This window comes from Neophocaena asiaeorientalis, unplaced genomic scaffold, assembly GCF_003031525.2.
Source record: "Neophocaena asiaeorientalis asiaeorientalis breed wild unplaced genomic scaffold, Neophocaena_asiaeorientalis_V1.1 scaffold5, whole genome shotgun sequence".
NCBI lineage: Eukaryota > Metazoa > Chordata > Mammalia > Artiodactyla > Phocoenidae > Neophocaena > Neophocaena asiaeorientalis.
The window spans coordinates 4472624-4489344 of record NW_020174698.1 but is presented as its reverse complement, the minus strand read 5'-3'; the positions used below and the strand labels follow the sequence as shown (position 1 = coordinate 4489344).

General features: G+C 40.4%; 2 protein-coding genes across 2 annotated transcripts in view; both read right to left on the bottom strand.

The window, feature by feature from the left end:
- Positions 1 to 12042, bottom strand: part of LOC112409092 (vascular non-inflammatory molecule 3-like) — a 19118-nt gene extending 7076 nt beyond the window's left edge. Inside the window, 3 exon segments of the mRNA XM_024759009.1 lie at positions 571 to 765; positions 2123 to 2200; positions 2202 to 12042. Of these exon segments, the coding sequence (XP_024614777.1) occupies positions 571 to 765; positions 2123 to 2200; positions 2202 to 2266 (338 nt within the window). The 5' untranslated portion in view covers positions 2267 to 12042.
- A 490-nt stretch (positions 12043 to 12532) lies between these two features.
- Positions 12533 to 16721, bottom strand: part of VNN2 (vanin 2) — an 18621-nt gene continuing 14432 nt past the window's right edge. Inside the window, exon 8 of the mRNA XM_024759073.1 lies at positions 12533 to 13105. Coding sequence (XP_024614841.1) covers positions 12914 to 13105 — 192 coding nt within the window. The 3' untranslated portion in view covers positions 12533 to 12913. The remainder of the gene's footprint in view (positions 13106 to 16721) is intronic.

The following is a 16721-nucleotide window of genomic DNA, read 5'->3' as shown; positions in this document are numbered from 1 at the left end:
ACTAGGCCCGTGCACCACAGCTACTGAGCCTGCGCGTCTGGAGCCCGTGCTCCGCAACAAGAGAGGCCGCGATAGTGAAGAGGCACGCGCACTGCGATGAAGAATGACCCCGCTCTCCACAACTAGAGAAAGCCCTCGCACAGAAACGAAGACCCAACACAGCCAAAAATAAAATATATAAAAATAAATAAATAAATAGTCTGGTAGATTCTATTTTATGACTAATTCAAATTCAGAACGCTTATATGAAATCAAAGTAAGTTAAATCCCTTTTTCAACTAAAGGTAATAATTCAGAAACGCATTCACAACAGTTCCCTCACCAGCATTCACAGACAAATATACCTAGATATCACAAACAATAGAAGTAAATCGAGGGGTTTCTCTGGTGGCACAGTGGTTGAGTCCTCCTGCCGATGCAGGGGACACGGGTTCGTGTCCCGGTCCAGGAAAATCTCACGTGCCGCGGAGCGGCTGGGCCCGTGAGCCATGGCCATGCAAAAAAAAAAAAAAAAAAGAGAGAGAGAGAGAGAAGTAAATCAAGCTTAGCTAAGGCACAAGTAATTCTCACTTTGTGGAAGGGTCCACCAGCCTACCCTCAGAATCAAACACCACATCAGTGTTGTATTGGTAACGACCATCAGGGGGACACTGAGGGTCACTGGCATTGCATGGCTTCTCATTCCAAATATTTGCCACAATGTAGATAGAGTTGTCCTTGGCCAGACAGCTGAGCCTTTCTTGCACTGGGCTGCGGCCAAACCTAATTCAATAGATACTGCCTTAAACTCACTGTGTGTTAGTGATTTTGGAACTTCCAAAGTGATACTTCATTTGCCCGTTACCTGTAACACACAACAGCTCTAGGTTAAGAATCAACCATAAAGATTTAAAAACTCACATGTAATACAATCTTCTTCTTTATGAAAACTAACGTATTTTTTAACTGACAGATTCAGGATGGCAGGGCAAGACTGAAGCACAGAGCAAACTGAGGGGGAAGACGAGAAAGAAGAGAAGCAACACATTTTCTTATGATGTTCTCCTAGGAGCACAAATGAAGGGCTTGAAATTTAACACTTTTCTAATGGGGAGGACCTTTTCCATAATCCAAGCCACAGTCCTACCAGGAGGCAGTATAGAGTTGGGCCCAGGCAGATCATCTTCTACAGAGAACAAATGCAGCATTAGGTACTAGAAATATTTTTAAAAAGGAAAGAAAAGAAAAGGAAAAAAGAATTTCACTATGCAGTCTCAGTGTCCCCATTTGTCAATGCAACATAATAGCTTCCCTTCTATCTTAGAGGGCCCTTGAGTGAAACCCTGGGATAAATACAGACTATGAAATTGCTTTTCGGAGTAATGCCCAAACCACCCACCTTGGGGATGTTTACCCTAGAAATAAGAAGGGAGTGAGGTGAGGAAATAGCTGGGATTAGAGCTGGCTTCAAATAATTGAAAGATTCTAATTTGAAGAAGATGAGTCACGTATCTTAATATATGATAGGCGCAGTATGAACACCAAAGGAAGTTATAGATAGATGATTTCCGTGGAAAGTAAGATTAAAATTTCTAGCAACCAGAACACGCTAGAAGTAGATTCACTAGTCACTGGAAATTTCAAGTATAAGATGGTGCTTCCAGACACTCAGAAGCCCATTCCGTTAGTGTGGCTCAGTGGAAATGGCTGTGTTTGAATTCCAGCCAGGCTAATTACCAATTGTGAAACCTTAAGCTCCCTTCTATTCTTTTTTTTTTTTTTTTGCGGTATGCGGGCCTCTCACTGTAGTGGCCTCTCCCGTTGCAGAGCACAGGCTCCAGATGTGCAGGCTCAGTGGCCATGACTCAGGGGCCCAGCCGCTCCGCAGCATGTAGGATCTTCCCGGACCAGGGCACGAACCCGTGTCCGCTGCATCGGCAGACGGACTCTCAACCACTGCGCCACCAGGGAAGCCCTCCCTTCTTTTCTTCATATTTAAAATGGGAATAGGGACTTCCCTGGTGGCGCAATGGTTAAGAATCCACCTACCAATCCAGGGTACACGGGTTCAAGTCCTGGTCCGGGAACATCCCACATGCTGCAGAACAACTAAGCCCGTGTGCCACAACTACTGAGCCAGCACCGGAGTGCTGGCTCAGGAGTTTCTGTTCTGTTTGGTAACATAACAGCATGCTCATACACTGCAGTGATAAAAGTGTCCTGTGCCAACACTCAGGACAAAGATGGCTAAAATGGCACCACATTTTGGAAAATATGATATAATCATAGCTAAAACTTAATGCGCTTTGATAAACTCAGATTCTTGTACTTTGTATCACTGGAAAAACTTTTATGTTAAAGACCTTCCTGTCTGCTACCACCTATCTGTACTTCCTCATATCTGTACTTCCTCATGAATAGATTACACAGCACGGGGTTGAGAAAGAATATTGTGAAAGAAGTACATCATCAGATGGACTCAAGTGTGCGATGCTGTTTTTGGCATCGTTCAGAGGTCAACCCAACTCTAAAAGTGAAGTTAATGAGCCAGACAGATTAGTCCACCCCATTCCAAAACACACTGGCTGTTAAACTCTTTTCTTTTAATAAAATATATTTTCCTAGTAGTTCAATGCTTCCATTAATAGGGCCAATATGGGATCACTGTAGTAAGAGCTATCGTAGCAACAATTTGTGAAAATTTACATATTTAGCTGTAAGAGACAGAACAGAGTGTTAGGCAAGCCCTGGTTTTAACAGAGCTCACAAAATGGCTCACAAAATATACATGCAAGTGACTGAACGCAATGTTCATGCCCAGTGACCATAAATGCTTGCGTTTATAAGAAGCTATCAGCAGAAAACACAGGCAGGACTGCCTAATAATCTGAGATATTAGAACTTTACCTGAACACTGTGCAAAGCATAGATAGATGATAATGTGGTCAATGATGGCAAGTGCCCAACAGGTTAAAACTCCGGACCTCTTGGGAACCCAGCTAATGCTGTGGAGTTCATGTGCAGAAAACATAAACTCCAGGGAGCTAGGCTCTGGGATCATACAATTTCTTCATCTTTATAGAATATGCTCATTTTCCAAGTGAACCCCTTTTCCCTAAATACTTATACTAGCACATCGCTCAAAATCTAATTTTCAAGAGGTTGTTTCCTTATGCCTCATCTGATGTAGGGAAACTGGTAGGTTTGGGATATTTGTGCCTTTTGTTTCTTTGGTTGCTTCGGGCCTCTCTCACTGTTGTGGCCTCTCCCGTTGCAGAGCACAGGCTCCGGACCCGCAGGCTCAGCGACCTCGGCTCACGGGCCCAGCTGCTCCGCGGCACGTGGGATCCTCCCGGACCGGGGCACAAACCCGCGTCCCCTGCATCGGCAGGCGGACCCTCAACCACTGCGCCACCAGGGAAGCCCTTAAGCCCTTTAATTCTAATAACTTTTTTCATTATCTGAATATGCCTTTATTCTCCCAGACCGCCTGGTGAGTTTCCATGTGTCCTTATGAAATAATATCCATCAGACACAAATTCATTTCAGAAAAAATTATTCGAGGGCAAGATGGGACCTGTGTAAGACAGATAAATTGCTTTAGAATGAGAAGGAACTTATTTTCATATGTCAAGTTGAAATTCTATCTGTTGCTTCAGTTGACCTGACTTTCTGAATAGAAGCAAAAAGAAACAAAGGAATTTCCCTTCACTCTCCCTAATATCAGGAAGTATACCAACTTTTTATTATGTTGAAATCAATAGAAACTTGCATTAAATATTTCGATAGCAAGTGTCGTTAGTAATGCCTTTGCCTCATTTGTACATAAGGAATAGGGATTGTGGATGCAAATTATTTAAACGAGGTTTGAACATAAACATTCAAGTACATAATTTGAATGACAATTCAAAATTATTGTGGGATTAGGAAGTTTAGAGTCTAAAGTTTTGTATTAAAATAAATATAATTCTGCCTTTAAATATGTAAGGTACAAATTTTAAATGAGAGAAGGGCCCGTAGAATAAAATCTCTAAGTTTGTTGGCTCTCCCCAGGTCCTTAGTTCCAATATCCATTATAAAACCTGCTTTCTATTTTTATCATCAGAGCCCTGACTCTGTGGCCAAGAGTTACTCTTACAGGCCCTCCATCAGCCCTTGTGATCTCACTCCTCCCAACCGAATCTTCAATCAATACTGCAAACTATTGAGTTCCCTTAACCCTTGCTCTCATTAAGTGAAATGCTTCCCATGTGTATATCAAATCAAGGCAGATAATCAGAGCCTTCTCCCACTCAGTCCCATTTTATCTTTCCTGTTCTTAGCTAAGACCACCCTTCTTATTATATTTTAATACGCTTACTACCGCTCTGATCCTGGGTTGATTCCTCGCTAAATCCTGACCTTCCAACTCAAGTTTCTCACCTCTCACCTCTGTTGCTGTTCGCTTCTCTGAACTCTGAATGCACTTATGGTCAGTAGCCACGTTATTCATTACTTTTCGTTCTGTATTCTACCGTCTTGCCCCCATAGCAGATCCTTTTCTATCTCATACCCTTAACTACCCTCTATGAACTGAAAACTACTGTCTCTATCTTTAGCTCAAACTTCTCTCCTGAACTCCAGGATTGTTTATCCAACTAAATAGACTTCCACAAGCTCCTACAAAGCATCAGTCCACTTGGCAGCATCCATGCCTATGAAGTCCACCTCCCCTCCTCTCACTGTCAATGACTACTCATGCCTCTCTATATGTCCTTTCCCTATCCTTGTCCACCAGATCCCAAAGACATTTGCTTCAGAAATTCTCTCTCTTCCTCCTTATCATCAATTTTTCTTTCTCTATTGGGTTAATTCCATCAGCATACAAATATCCTGTTGTATTTCTTACCTTAAATAAAAACAAAACAAAACCCTCTCTTGATCTGACAACCCCTTCCAGTTCCTGTCTCATTTCTCTGTTCTGTTGTACGACAGAGCTCTTCTACATGGTTGTGTATACTCTCTGTCTTAATTCCTTCCTTCCCATCAGGACTTTGTCCCCATGACTTCACCGCCTTGTCAAGGTCACCACTGATCTCTGCGTTACTGAGTTAGTTGACATGCTGGCAGCATTTGACACAGCTGTGTCATTTTTGAGATACTTTCTTCGTCCACAATTTCCTGGTTTTCCTCATTCTTTCTTATTGGTTTTTGTACTTACTTACTTCAGAGTCTTTTGTGGGCTTTTTCCTTCCTGCTTCCTTCTCATCATCCCTAACCTCTCAACGATGTTTGCCTTGGAGTCCAATTCTTAGAAGTCTTCTGTTCCTATCTACACTCATCCATTTTGTGGCTCTAAATACCATTTATATTGTTAGTGATTCAAAGATCTCTATCTCTATTTCAGACTTCTCCTTGAACTCCAGACTTCTGTGTCCTAAAAATTTTGTCTGCCCAGAATCTCCAGTTGGATATATAAAGGCGTGTCAAATCAACATAAACAAAGCTGAGCTTTTGACCTTCCATTTCCGACATTCCTGAAGTTAGTCTTTCAGATCTCAGTTAACGGCTTCTTTAAACTACCAGTTGTTGAGGCCAAAGCCCTTGGAGTTATCCTTCCTTCTATCTTTGTCTCTCAGTCTACACATGTTCAATCAGGAGGTTCTTTCACTACTGCAGCTCTGGTCCAAGCCCATCATCATCTCCGTCCTGGATTATTCCAATACCCTGCTACCTGTTTGTGGCGCCACTTCTTATATTTTGCACAACAGCAGTTAGAGTGATCCTATTAAAATGTAAAACTAATTGTGTCCATCTGCTCAAAAACTTCCAAAGGCCTCCTACCTCACTTTTCAGAGTAAAAAGCCAAGTTCTTGCAATGGCTGCAAGATCCAGCCTTCTCTTACTTCTAGCATCAATTCCTAGTGATTTCCTCCATGTTCATTTGGCTCCAGTTGTATTGGCCTTGGCCTCCTTGATGTTCCTCAATGTGTTATTCTGCCACCACTACCCGGAGGGAACTATTAGAATCGTCTCCTATATGGCTACCCTACATTTAGAATTTTCCCTTCTTATCTATCCTCCAACCTACTAGCCAAGTAATTTTTTCTGGAAATTTAGTTGATTTACAAAGTTGTGTTAATTTCTGCTGTACAGCAAAGTGATTCAGTTATACACATATATACATTCTTTTTTTGTATTCTATTCCACTATGGTTTATCATAGGATATTGAACATAGTTCTCTGTGCTATACAGTAGGACCTTGTTGTTTATCCATTCTGTATATAAAAGTGCAAAGTAATTTTTAAAACTATTTAGTTCATCATGATACTTGACTCTAAAATCCCTCAATGAGTCTTTTAGCTTCAGGATAAAGTCCAGACTTCATTTGTGCTTCAACGATCTGGCCCCCGCCTATCTTTCTGGCCTCATATTCTTCCATTGTCTCTCCTTACCCTTCCTCCTTTTACCCTCCCCCAGCCTCAATATATTGGTCTCTACTTGCAGCATGCCATTCTTCCATGTCTTTGTATGCATGACTCTCTCTACCTAGGATGTTCTGATTGACTTACCCAACTGGTCTCTGACAACTCTCTTGTCTTCCAAGGCAAAATTGACCCATTATAATATTCTGTGATGTTCATTACATGTATTAAATGAGATAGTTGAAAATGCATAAGACAGTGTAAGGCATATTCTACTTGCTCAATTTTTTTTTTTTTTTTTTTTTTTGCGGTACGCGGGCCTCTCACTGTTGTGGCCTCTCCCGTTGCGGAGCACAGGCTCCGGATGCACAGGCTCAGCGGCCATGGCTCACAGGCCTAGCCACTCCGCGGCATGTGGGATCCTCCCGGACCGCGGCACGAACCCGTGTCCCCTGCATCGGCAGGTGGACTTTCAACCACTGCACCACCAGGGAAGCCCTCAATATTTGATTATTATGATAATGAGTGACAATAATGATGGTGGTGTTCTGTCTCCTAGACTGAGATTCTTAGAAAAGAAACTTTTGTTTTATTCATCATCACCATCCAGCACAAGACCTTCCTGGCCAGTTGTAGGAATCAAAAATAAGTTGTTGGACTTCTTAAGATGCACAGGGAGATATGTACAAGAATGCTCAGAGAAGCTTTTTTAATAATAGGAAATAATATTAATAATAAGCATAATAGGTAAAAATCCCAAAAGTAAAAGACCTAAGCATCCATTGAGCTGGACTAAACCACAGAAACAAATACAGGGACAAAGACTGTTGAAATGGGTGATTCAGAGTCAGCTGATGTTACCTTTTGATTCAGTTTGTCACTGAGAATTCACATAAGTTCCACAAAGTATATATTTGAGATCAACGATATACGTGTCCACAAAGCCTCTTCTCCCAGAGGTGCACCCAAAGTTTATGGTTTCAGCAGCCCTCCTGTACTGAAGAGCATAGCAGCTCAGAGGAAGCCAGAGAATGGGCCTGCTGCTTTTTCACTGATGTCTGTGTGAGAGGCCATGACAACATGCCTGGGACCACCACTGTATCACAGTTGACTGCTTCCACTTTTTGTCCTTTACTATATTATCAAGCTTACCCAAGATTTCAGTGCAGTGGGTTTGGCCGTGCCCACCATATTCATCAGTAGGAGAGAAGACAAATGAATACTGTCTTATCCATTGTATCAGACGATATGCAACCAGGAAAACAGAATCCACACCAGTTATTTTAAGAGAATTTAACATAGGGATTTGGTTAAACAGGTATTTGATGAATGAAGGACAAAAAAGGAACACTGAGGTAACACAGACAGGATGACTGAGGAAAGCAGCTACCACTCCTGATATACGTGAACAAAGGGAAGAGGACAGTGCAGGAGCTAGAAGCTTTCCAGGGGGCCCTGTGGAGCTGTCAGAGCCCTAGGGAGAGGGTGCTCTTCAGCTGCTGCTGATAAGCCAGCACCTCAGAGGAGGGCCTCCACAGAGCTGGGACTCATCCCTTAAGGAGACACTGGTTGGTGCTGGTATTTTTTTTTTTTTTTTTTGCCGTACACGTGCCTCTCACTGTTGTGGCCTCTCCAGTTGCGGAGCACAGGCTCCGGACGCACAGGCTCTGGATGCACAGGCTCAGCGGCCACGGCTCACGGGCCTAGCCACTCTGCGGCATGTGGGATCTTCCCGGACCGGGGCACGAACCCGTGTCCCCTGCATCGGCAGGTGGACTCTCAACCACTGCACCACCAGGGAAGCCCCGGTGCCGGTATTTTTGAGGGAGGGTAATGACGCTAGTTCTGAAAGTATGGAAAAAACTGAAAACTAGAACCAAGTGCTACTGGAACAAACTACTGCTGTCAGGTACAGTACTGATGATGGGACGACACTGATAGGTGAGCAAACAGAAGTCTCTCCACTCCTCGTCCAATCTTCTGTTTCCCTCTAGCGTCCTCTATTGGCAGAACCTAACAGGGAGCCAGGTGACAAAGAAGAAATATGTTTGCCTAGTCCCAGCCTCATCATCACAAAGAAGAATACAGAAAGGTGGGTTTAGAGCTGAGAGGCAATAGCTGAATAACGGGCACACTAAGGCAACTGTACAACGTACACTGTGAAAATGCACGAGGTAGGTTGATGCTTGTTTGCATAGACAAAGCTCAAAGTTTCTCTTGTAAAAATAAGAAATATGTAGAATGATATGTATAATTTGATGCCACGTATACAAAATCTTAAAAAATGCAAAATAGTATTAAGGTATTTATGTACATATGTAATAAACTACCGAGAAGTCATGGGAATGATCTAAAATAACCTTAGGATAATGACTTCCTCTAATAAAAGCAAACAGGAAAAGGAGAAGAATGCAATTGGAAGGAAATACAAAAGGAGCCCATTCTGTTCATAACACCTTATTCCATAAACGGAGCAGAGGGTACATATTCTTTCACTTAATTTCTTGTACTATCACTTTATCATATTTTCTAGTATATTTGGATCCCTTTCAAATTAGTTAGATGTTTAATTGATAAATAGGTTCCTAGCCACGAGGCATGAGTTAGGACTTAATAGTAAGGCACATATCTGCCCTCCAACTACACACTTCCTACTTCTATTTTCATGTAGTCAAGAGCATATTTATATTAGATGTCTCCCAGGAGGAATAAATTATAAGCAATTGCTTTTCCGTCATGTCCAAATGACAATGCTGTCACAATTCACTGATATGTTCTATGAATTGCTAAGACACTTAAATCGAAATTCATATATGGTCATATCGGAAGCATGATCTGATCAGTGAAAGATTTATATCTTGTACAGTAGGATCTACAGAACTATCATGTCCTAAATACAAACAGACACCCATTCTGGGCACCCGTTCTCTCTGTTCTTAGTAATTTTTTTTAGTTCATTCAGCAGCTTTGTTTCAGGCACTGTGCCGTACATTAGAAATACATCATGGTGAGTAAGCATGATTTCTGTCCCTGAGAAGTTCATTTCAGTGGTAAATATATCAAATGTGATGCTTTTTATAACATGAAGTGTTACTAGTACTTACCAGTGCCATGAGGGTTGTAAGAATTTAAAATGGACGTAAAGTCTTGTAGGAATAATTTATTTTAGGCCTCACATTCTTTGCTTTAAAATCTACCATTTCTTATATTTTTAATTAAGTCTTAGATTTCTCTTGCTCTGGCTTTTCAATTCTAGCACATGGAACCTTACCTGTAATCTTGAAGTTGCTATGGTGGACCTCCTAATTACAGATAAGAGAAGGGCAGGCTAAATGCAGGTGGGTGGGGAATGAAAGTCAAACAAAAAAGCCACCTGAAGTGTATTCTATGTAAGGTCTGATGCCCAAAACATTAAATTCCTGTCCTATCACTGGTAACCACGTGAGTGTCCTTGTAAAGTTGTCTATGAAAACCCCCATTTTAGCCTTCTGGAATTCAAATATTTTATATGTCTGCTATACCCACTCTTCATTTATAAAGCCCTTCTGGCTCTTTAGTCATCCTGGGTAACTGCGTTTAAGTTTGCACTTCTGATTCTAGAAGATATATAAACGGCCATTTTTCTTTATCATAAAAAATGAGTATTGGCCTTTTTTGCCTCTTTTCTCTTTGTTCATAAAAATCAGACTCTCTTAGGAAACTCATCTTCAAACAGTATAATGAAAAACTCAGTATTAGCAATCTCCTAAAACATTTTCATTCTTTATTATTTATTTTATTAAAAAGATTGAAATTATAGTGTAAAATGACCTTAGCATAAGAATTCCTGAGTCTCCAGCTAATGGACTGGATTTCGAGAGTTCAACAGGAATAAGTGAAGGGTAGCGTATCTTTCTAAAAATTAACATCTGGGATAAAAAGAAAAATGAAAAGTACATAAGAGGAGCAGGGAAACAAGGGCTCACAACTCTTATAACTGATCAAAGCTATCATCAGGGTTGTTCGATCCATATTTATATGAGGTGTCACAAGATATTTGAGGACAGGTAAATTAATATCATGCAGTTCATCCGTATTATTTTTCTCCTTTGACTTATCATCAAGTGACCTGGAAATTCTCTAGGAGATTGTTAAAATATCTTCTTTCCTCCTCCAAGTACTACTTCATGTCTCCAGGTCCAGTAACTCAAGAAATCCTCTTCCCAGTTGTTACTGTTTTTATTCAATACATCCAAATATCTTTTCAAGAATGCCTTTGTTAGAGGTATCTGTGTGTGGTTAAGTGCTTGAGTGTGTGTGTGTGTGTGTGTGTTATGACCATATTTACTTAAGCAGGCATCAACCCTAAGATATTTTTAGAACATTATCATCTATGAGATACCTAAGAGAGATGGTCAGAATGGAGTTAAAGAATGTGAATGGAATTTAAGAGAGGTCAAAACTGAGAAAAAAATGCCACTGGAAATCATTTATGTAGATGAATATGCTAACACCATGAGGATGGGTCAAAATGCAAAGAAGGAATAAAAAAGTAGAAAGTAGAGGTAGTGATCCTTGCAGAGTAGGCTGCGAATATATCACAGAAATTACTGGACTAGATATGACAGGTGCAGTGTCACAGAATGAATGGTAAAAAGATCAAAGAGAATGCATAGACCATGTCCCAGTACCTAGTGCCTGGAACATAGTATGAAATCAACAAATGCTATGTGAATGAAAGAACAAAAGACAGAGAGTGAGCCCTGAGGGAAGGAAGCTGAAGGAACAGCTTTGCAGTACAGGTGCCCACAACTGGGAAGCTGTGACAGCGCATTTTAGGAAGAATCCTGGTGAAATTCAGGATAGGTGGAAACTAGCACCTTGTTTATTCCCTCCAGAACCACAGGAGACTTGAGAACTAACATGAAATTTTAAGGTGAGACAGAAAGACACTTATCACAGAAACTGGACTCTAACATCAGATTCGTTAGAAACTAAAGAGCTACTCCCTCAGGTGTATTTCCCTAAATCAATGCCAAATGAAACTACTTGAGTTGTTTGATAAAACACAGTGGGTGTGTGAAAACCACTGATGAGATATGGGTTAAAACATTGTGATACAATTTTGCAATTAAGTACTCTTTATTTTCCTTGGGACTTGTGCTATTTGTTTTTTATTTTTGTTTTTATTTTTAATGAGTTGAAATACAGCTGACAGCTCTAAGTGTGAATGAAGGGAAGAACTGTCCCTTAGAATCTGTGAGGATATCCTTGCCTGTATCTTTCTCAAACCTGTGGGTTTAGTTTCAGCAGTCGACTGGAAGTGAAGTATCGTTGCCCAAGAGTCGCAGAACACATTGCAAAACCAGTGCATAATGTCTAACTTCCTCAAGCGAAACCTGGCAAATCTGAAATGTTCTATATTTTATGAAGAGATAAAAGAACACACACTTTTGATGATTATGTGATTTTGGACTATTTACATACATATACGTTCACCACCACTAAAAAAGCAGAGACTCAATGTTGAAAATAGTGTTACCATTAACAGTCATGGTGGGGCTTCCCTGGTGGCACAGTGGTTAAGAATCCACCTGCCAATGCAGGGGACATGGGTTCGAGCCCATATCCATGAAGATCCCACATGCTGCGGAGCAACTAAACCCGTATGCCACAACTACTGAGCCTGTGCTCTAGAGCCCGCAAACCACAACTACTGGCCCTGCAAGCCACAACTACTGAAGTCCACGTGCCTAGAGACCGTGCTCCGCAACAAGAGAAGCCACTGCAATGAGGAGCCCACGCACCACAGCAAAGAGTAACCGTCACTCGCCACAGCTAGAGAAAGGCCGTGCGCAGCAACAAAGACTCAACACAGCCAAAAATAAATAAATAAATTAAATTAAAAACAAAAAACAGTCATGGTCTTTGTGTTATGGGATTTGTGCCTGTTAGATTACACCACAGCCTTTAGGCAGGACTGTTTGGAACTATGAATACCCATTAACCTGGACTAGCTATTATTTCTTCTAGAACATCTCAAAACAACTTTCATTGTTAAGATAAACGTCAACGTTGGAGTTTATGTTTCCAGTGAAACGCCAATGAGTTTATGTTTCCATCTGATTAGAAAGCAAATCCTCCCCAATCATTAGCACAGAAAACTAGATGAGTTCATACTGTCTTTAATGTCAAATGGAATTCAGTCATAAACGTCTCAATTCCCATCATTACTGTTCTCTCCCAAGGCTACCACTATATTTACAATGTCCCTGAAGCTCTTCACTCTGCTATGCTCACACACACAGCTAATAAGGCTGGAGCCAGGATTAATCCTCATTTACATGACCCAAACCTCAATTATACCATTATACTATACTGTATTATTTCAGCTTAGCCAAAAAAGAGGCAAAATTATCATAACACTTAAATATAATCCTTGATGAGAAAAAATATATATTTGGAAATCATTGGTCTATACTGGGGAGCGAGCCATTCGAAGTTTCTTAGTAAACTTGGGATGCAACAATGAATATGATAAAGCGATGTCCTACACCATCACAATATTTTGCAAAGCTATGATCATTAATAATGTGGATATTATCAGGTAAGTTGTTGCTGAGTTGCTGGTCCCGCCTGAGATGGAACGTACGTCTTTAGTGTACCATCTGCCAAACAGTGACACTGTTAGGATAGGCTCAGATGATCCATTCTTGTTTACCAAACGCCCATCTTTTAGTACCTAAAGAAAAAGTGGGAAAAGTATAGTCAACTTGATTAGAATATACATTACAAGCAGACTCATGATTTTGAAACCATCCTAGATATCATGGTAGGTAAGGGGGCTAGGGCTGGGGTTGGGGGTTGGGGAACAGATGGGAAAGATAGGAAACAGCTATTTTATATGTAAGGAAGACTAGAGCCATTCTAGAGGGTTCAATAATTGAGTTTAAACAATCAGATGTAACCCTTAATGAAAAGTCAGAAATCATCAGTAGCAAAAATTTATTGAGTCTAATTATAGGCAAGATAACCGGGAACCAGAGGAACACAAATAACACCCTTCCCTCAAGAAGCTTAAAAGTTAATGGTGAAACTGAGAAGATCCCACATATAAAGAGAGAAATCAGTATATTAGTATATTGCAGAGAGAAACAGGTATGTGCTTAGGAGGTCTGAGAAGGAATAGCTGAACTGCTCTGCTTCCCAAGGTGGGATACAGTCTGCTACAAGGAGCAGTTAGGAATTTCTCCCTGGGGCTGTATGATGGAAGACTTTGTGCCAAGTGGAAATCAAGCAGCAAAGGCTCATTCTGAGACAGGAATGTATGTGACAGATCTAGGCAATGTGCTTTCTCACTCCAATTTGGTTAGAACAAGTTGTGTGCTGGAGCCAGTTGTGTGTAAGCTTACAACAACAGACTGTTAAATCTCCAGGAACTTTGACAGCTGGTTGTTAAACGTGGCTGTTCTTGAAACTGATGGTGGTGAGAATATTTACATCATGATAACTGGCAAATGCCACAAATCTGAACTTTTCTTTTTCTTCCTCAGAGAGTGGCTTGTTACAATTTACAGCACATCACTAGCTGGAGTTGAAGATTATTGAAGAGGAGACTAAGCCATATGGTCAAAGAGAACTGTAGGGATAGGATTTGTGAAAGCCATGAATGATCAGATCTATATCCTGAAGGCAAGAGGATTCTCTGTAAGGGAGTAATGTATGCAAAGTAATGGAACAAGAATAGAAAAAAACACAAATAGACAACAGATAGAACAAGAATTAAAGAAAATGAGTTCATCATCAGTTGTGAGAAGGACAGTTTGGATGGGGAAGAGCTTAGAAGGTGAGAAATTAGATACTTTATAACTAGAAGTAGAAAATAACTAAATATCCTCAAAGTTGATTATTGTGGTGACACATACACACAGATACATAGCTCACTGACAAGTCGTGAGACACACAACCTGTTGGTAATTAAATGAACAAATATAAAATGTTCATTGTTTATTGTGTTCATTGTTTCTAAATAGTCCCTTGTTTATTAACTTGTTCCTTAAAGAACAAAAATGAAATAACAGAGGTATATTTCAAATTACATTTGGGTGAAAGTTTGAAACAAGTTAAACACAAATATTTAGTTTTCTTGTGACTTTTCATCAATATAGTAAAATTGTGTCTATTTTGACCTTCTTGGAATTAATTGTTCCACATCGGTGATTGTCCCTTGGGTTCTAGTTAGAACTTAGCTTTTTACTGTTTTCTTGTTACAAATTTTCCTAAAATATACTATATAATAGTATAATAGTATACTATATAACTGGCCTTCTAAGATAATTTGATAATTTGACCTTTTTGACTATTCCCTTAAACTGGTAGTTTTTACCCACCAAAATCACCTGTAGGACTATGAAAAATATAGGTCTCATCCTCAGAGATTCTGATTTACTGTATCTACAGTGGAACCTGGCCTCCTACTCCCCCACTCTGTCTGCACATTGATGTATACTTACATGATGTTCAGTAGATGTGGCCTAATTCTGGCAAGCTTTTCCTCCAGTTGTTGATGAACTTGGTTAACTAGGTAAACCTTTTGAGGTAAGTACATAAAAATACATCCTGATGCTTGTATAATGCTTCACTGTTCACAAAGTGCTTTCACATGCATTACCAAATCAGTGAGGAAGATATTCTCCCCATTTTACAGGCAGGAAATTCAGAAGTTAACTGACTTGCACAAACTTACATAACTAGTTAGCTGCAGAGGCCATACTTCTGATAATATGCCAGAGTTAACCTACAATGTTAAAGCAAGATGTTTCCCACAGTTGTGGTGATGGTCAGTAACACTTCACGCTCTTAGCGTAGAACTAAGGATGGGGAAAAGATAGGCAATGAATATGTTGGAATCTCTGCAGAAGTGATCCTCAAAGATAATGTGTAAATATGTGTTGATGGAGAGTCCATTAGTCAAGGAAACTGGGGAAATACTGAGGAAGACATGCAGTGTGACTCATGTAAAAATCTTGTCATCTATGGCAGGGGTCCCCAACCCCCGGGCCACGGACTGGTACCGGTACCAGTCCGTGGCCTGTTAGGAACCGGGCGACACAGCAGGAGGTGAGTGGAGGGCAAGTGAGCGAAGCTTCATCTGTATTTACAGCCGCTCCCCATCACTCGTGTTACCGCCTGAGCTCCGCCTCCTCTGAGGAGCTAATGCCGCCACTGATCTATTTTTTAAAATCATACTCAGAAAATTAGATTGTGTGCTAAATTTAAATGGCAGGGCTTACAAGATATAGTGCACCCATACCTAAGCTTACCTGGGTGAACCGTACTTTCCCATCTCTGACTTCCTTGAATTGGCCCCTGAAACTTTCAGTTCATTTACACATATTTGTGCCACTCTAGCCAACTTTCAACTACTGGATTTGAGTTCCAGACCCCTTACTTCAGATCTGATCAAGATTTTCTGTAGTTGGCCTTTAAGCTTTTATTCCAGCCTCAATTTGCTCATGAGATTCTGCCCAACTGCGTTCTACGGCAGCCAAGGACTCCCATTCTCTGGGTTTCCCAGCCTTAAGGCTGCACTGTATGTTGAACTGTTGGTATCACAGAATTAAATATTTTTATAATATGACCAATTCCAAGCTGATAAAACAGGCAGATACAGATATATGACCATAAGCAATCTGCAATTTTAAAGATTTCCTTGCTTGATGTTTTGGATTAATTAACTTACATCCTATTTTTTCTTTTATAAAAAAAAAAAATGCAGTGATTTCACTTTAGGTTCTGAAACTCTGCCACTGTTTGTCACAGTTCAGTGAAGACATTAAGGGCCAAACTTGTACAGTATGTGTATGTACATGTGTATATGTGCCATGTACTGACTAGAAGATACAAACCTACAGAATCTTAATTTTAATTTGAGAATAGCTTAATTTGTGGATTAATTGGCTATGGTCACTATGGTTTATGAAATAAATATTTGATTTTCTGTTTGTCTCCACATGTGACAAAAAGAAACTAAAAATCTGTAAGTAAATATTCTGCAATGAATGTTGCCTCAGGCTCATAGGGTCTAGGTATCTTATGGTGTTATTCCGACAAAGTGTCATCACTTTAGAATTAGTTGCTGTATGTTGCAAACATGGTCACAAAAATTTCCCCTCCTTTATCCATACCCTTTGCAGTATGATTTTACAGCTCTTCCCATTGAGAGTTCTGCAGTATTTATTTCTCCACCCTTTGAATCTACCTTGGTCATGTGACTTGCTTTGGTAGATGAGATATTTGCAAACATGTTGCAAGTAGAGACTTGAAAAGAACTGGCCTATTGTGTCTTTCCCTATTTA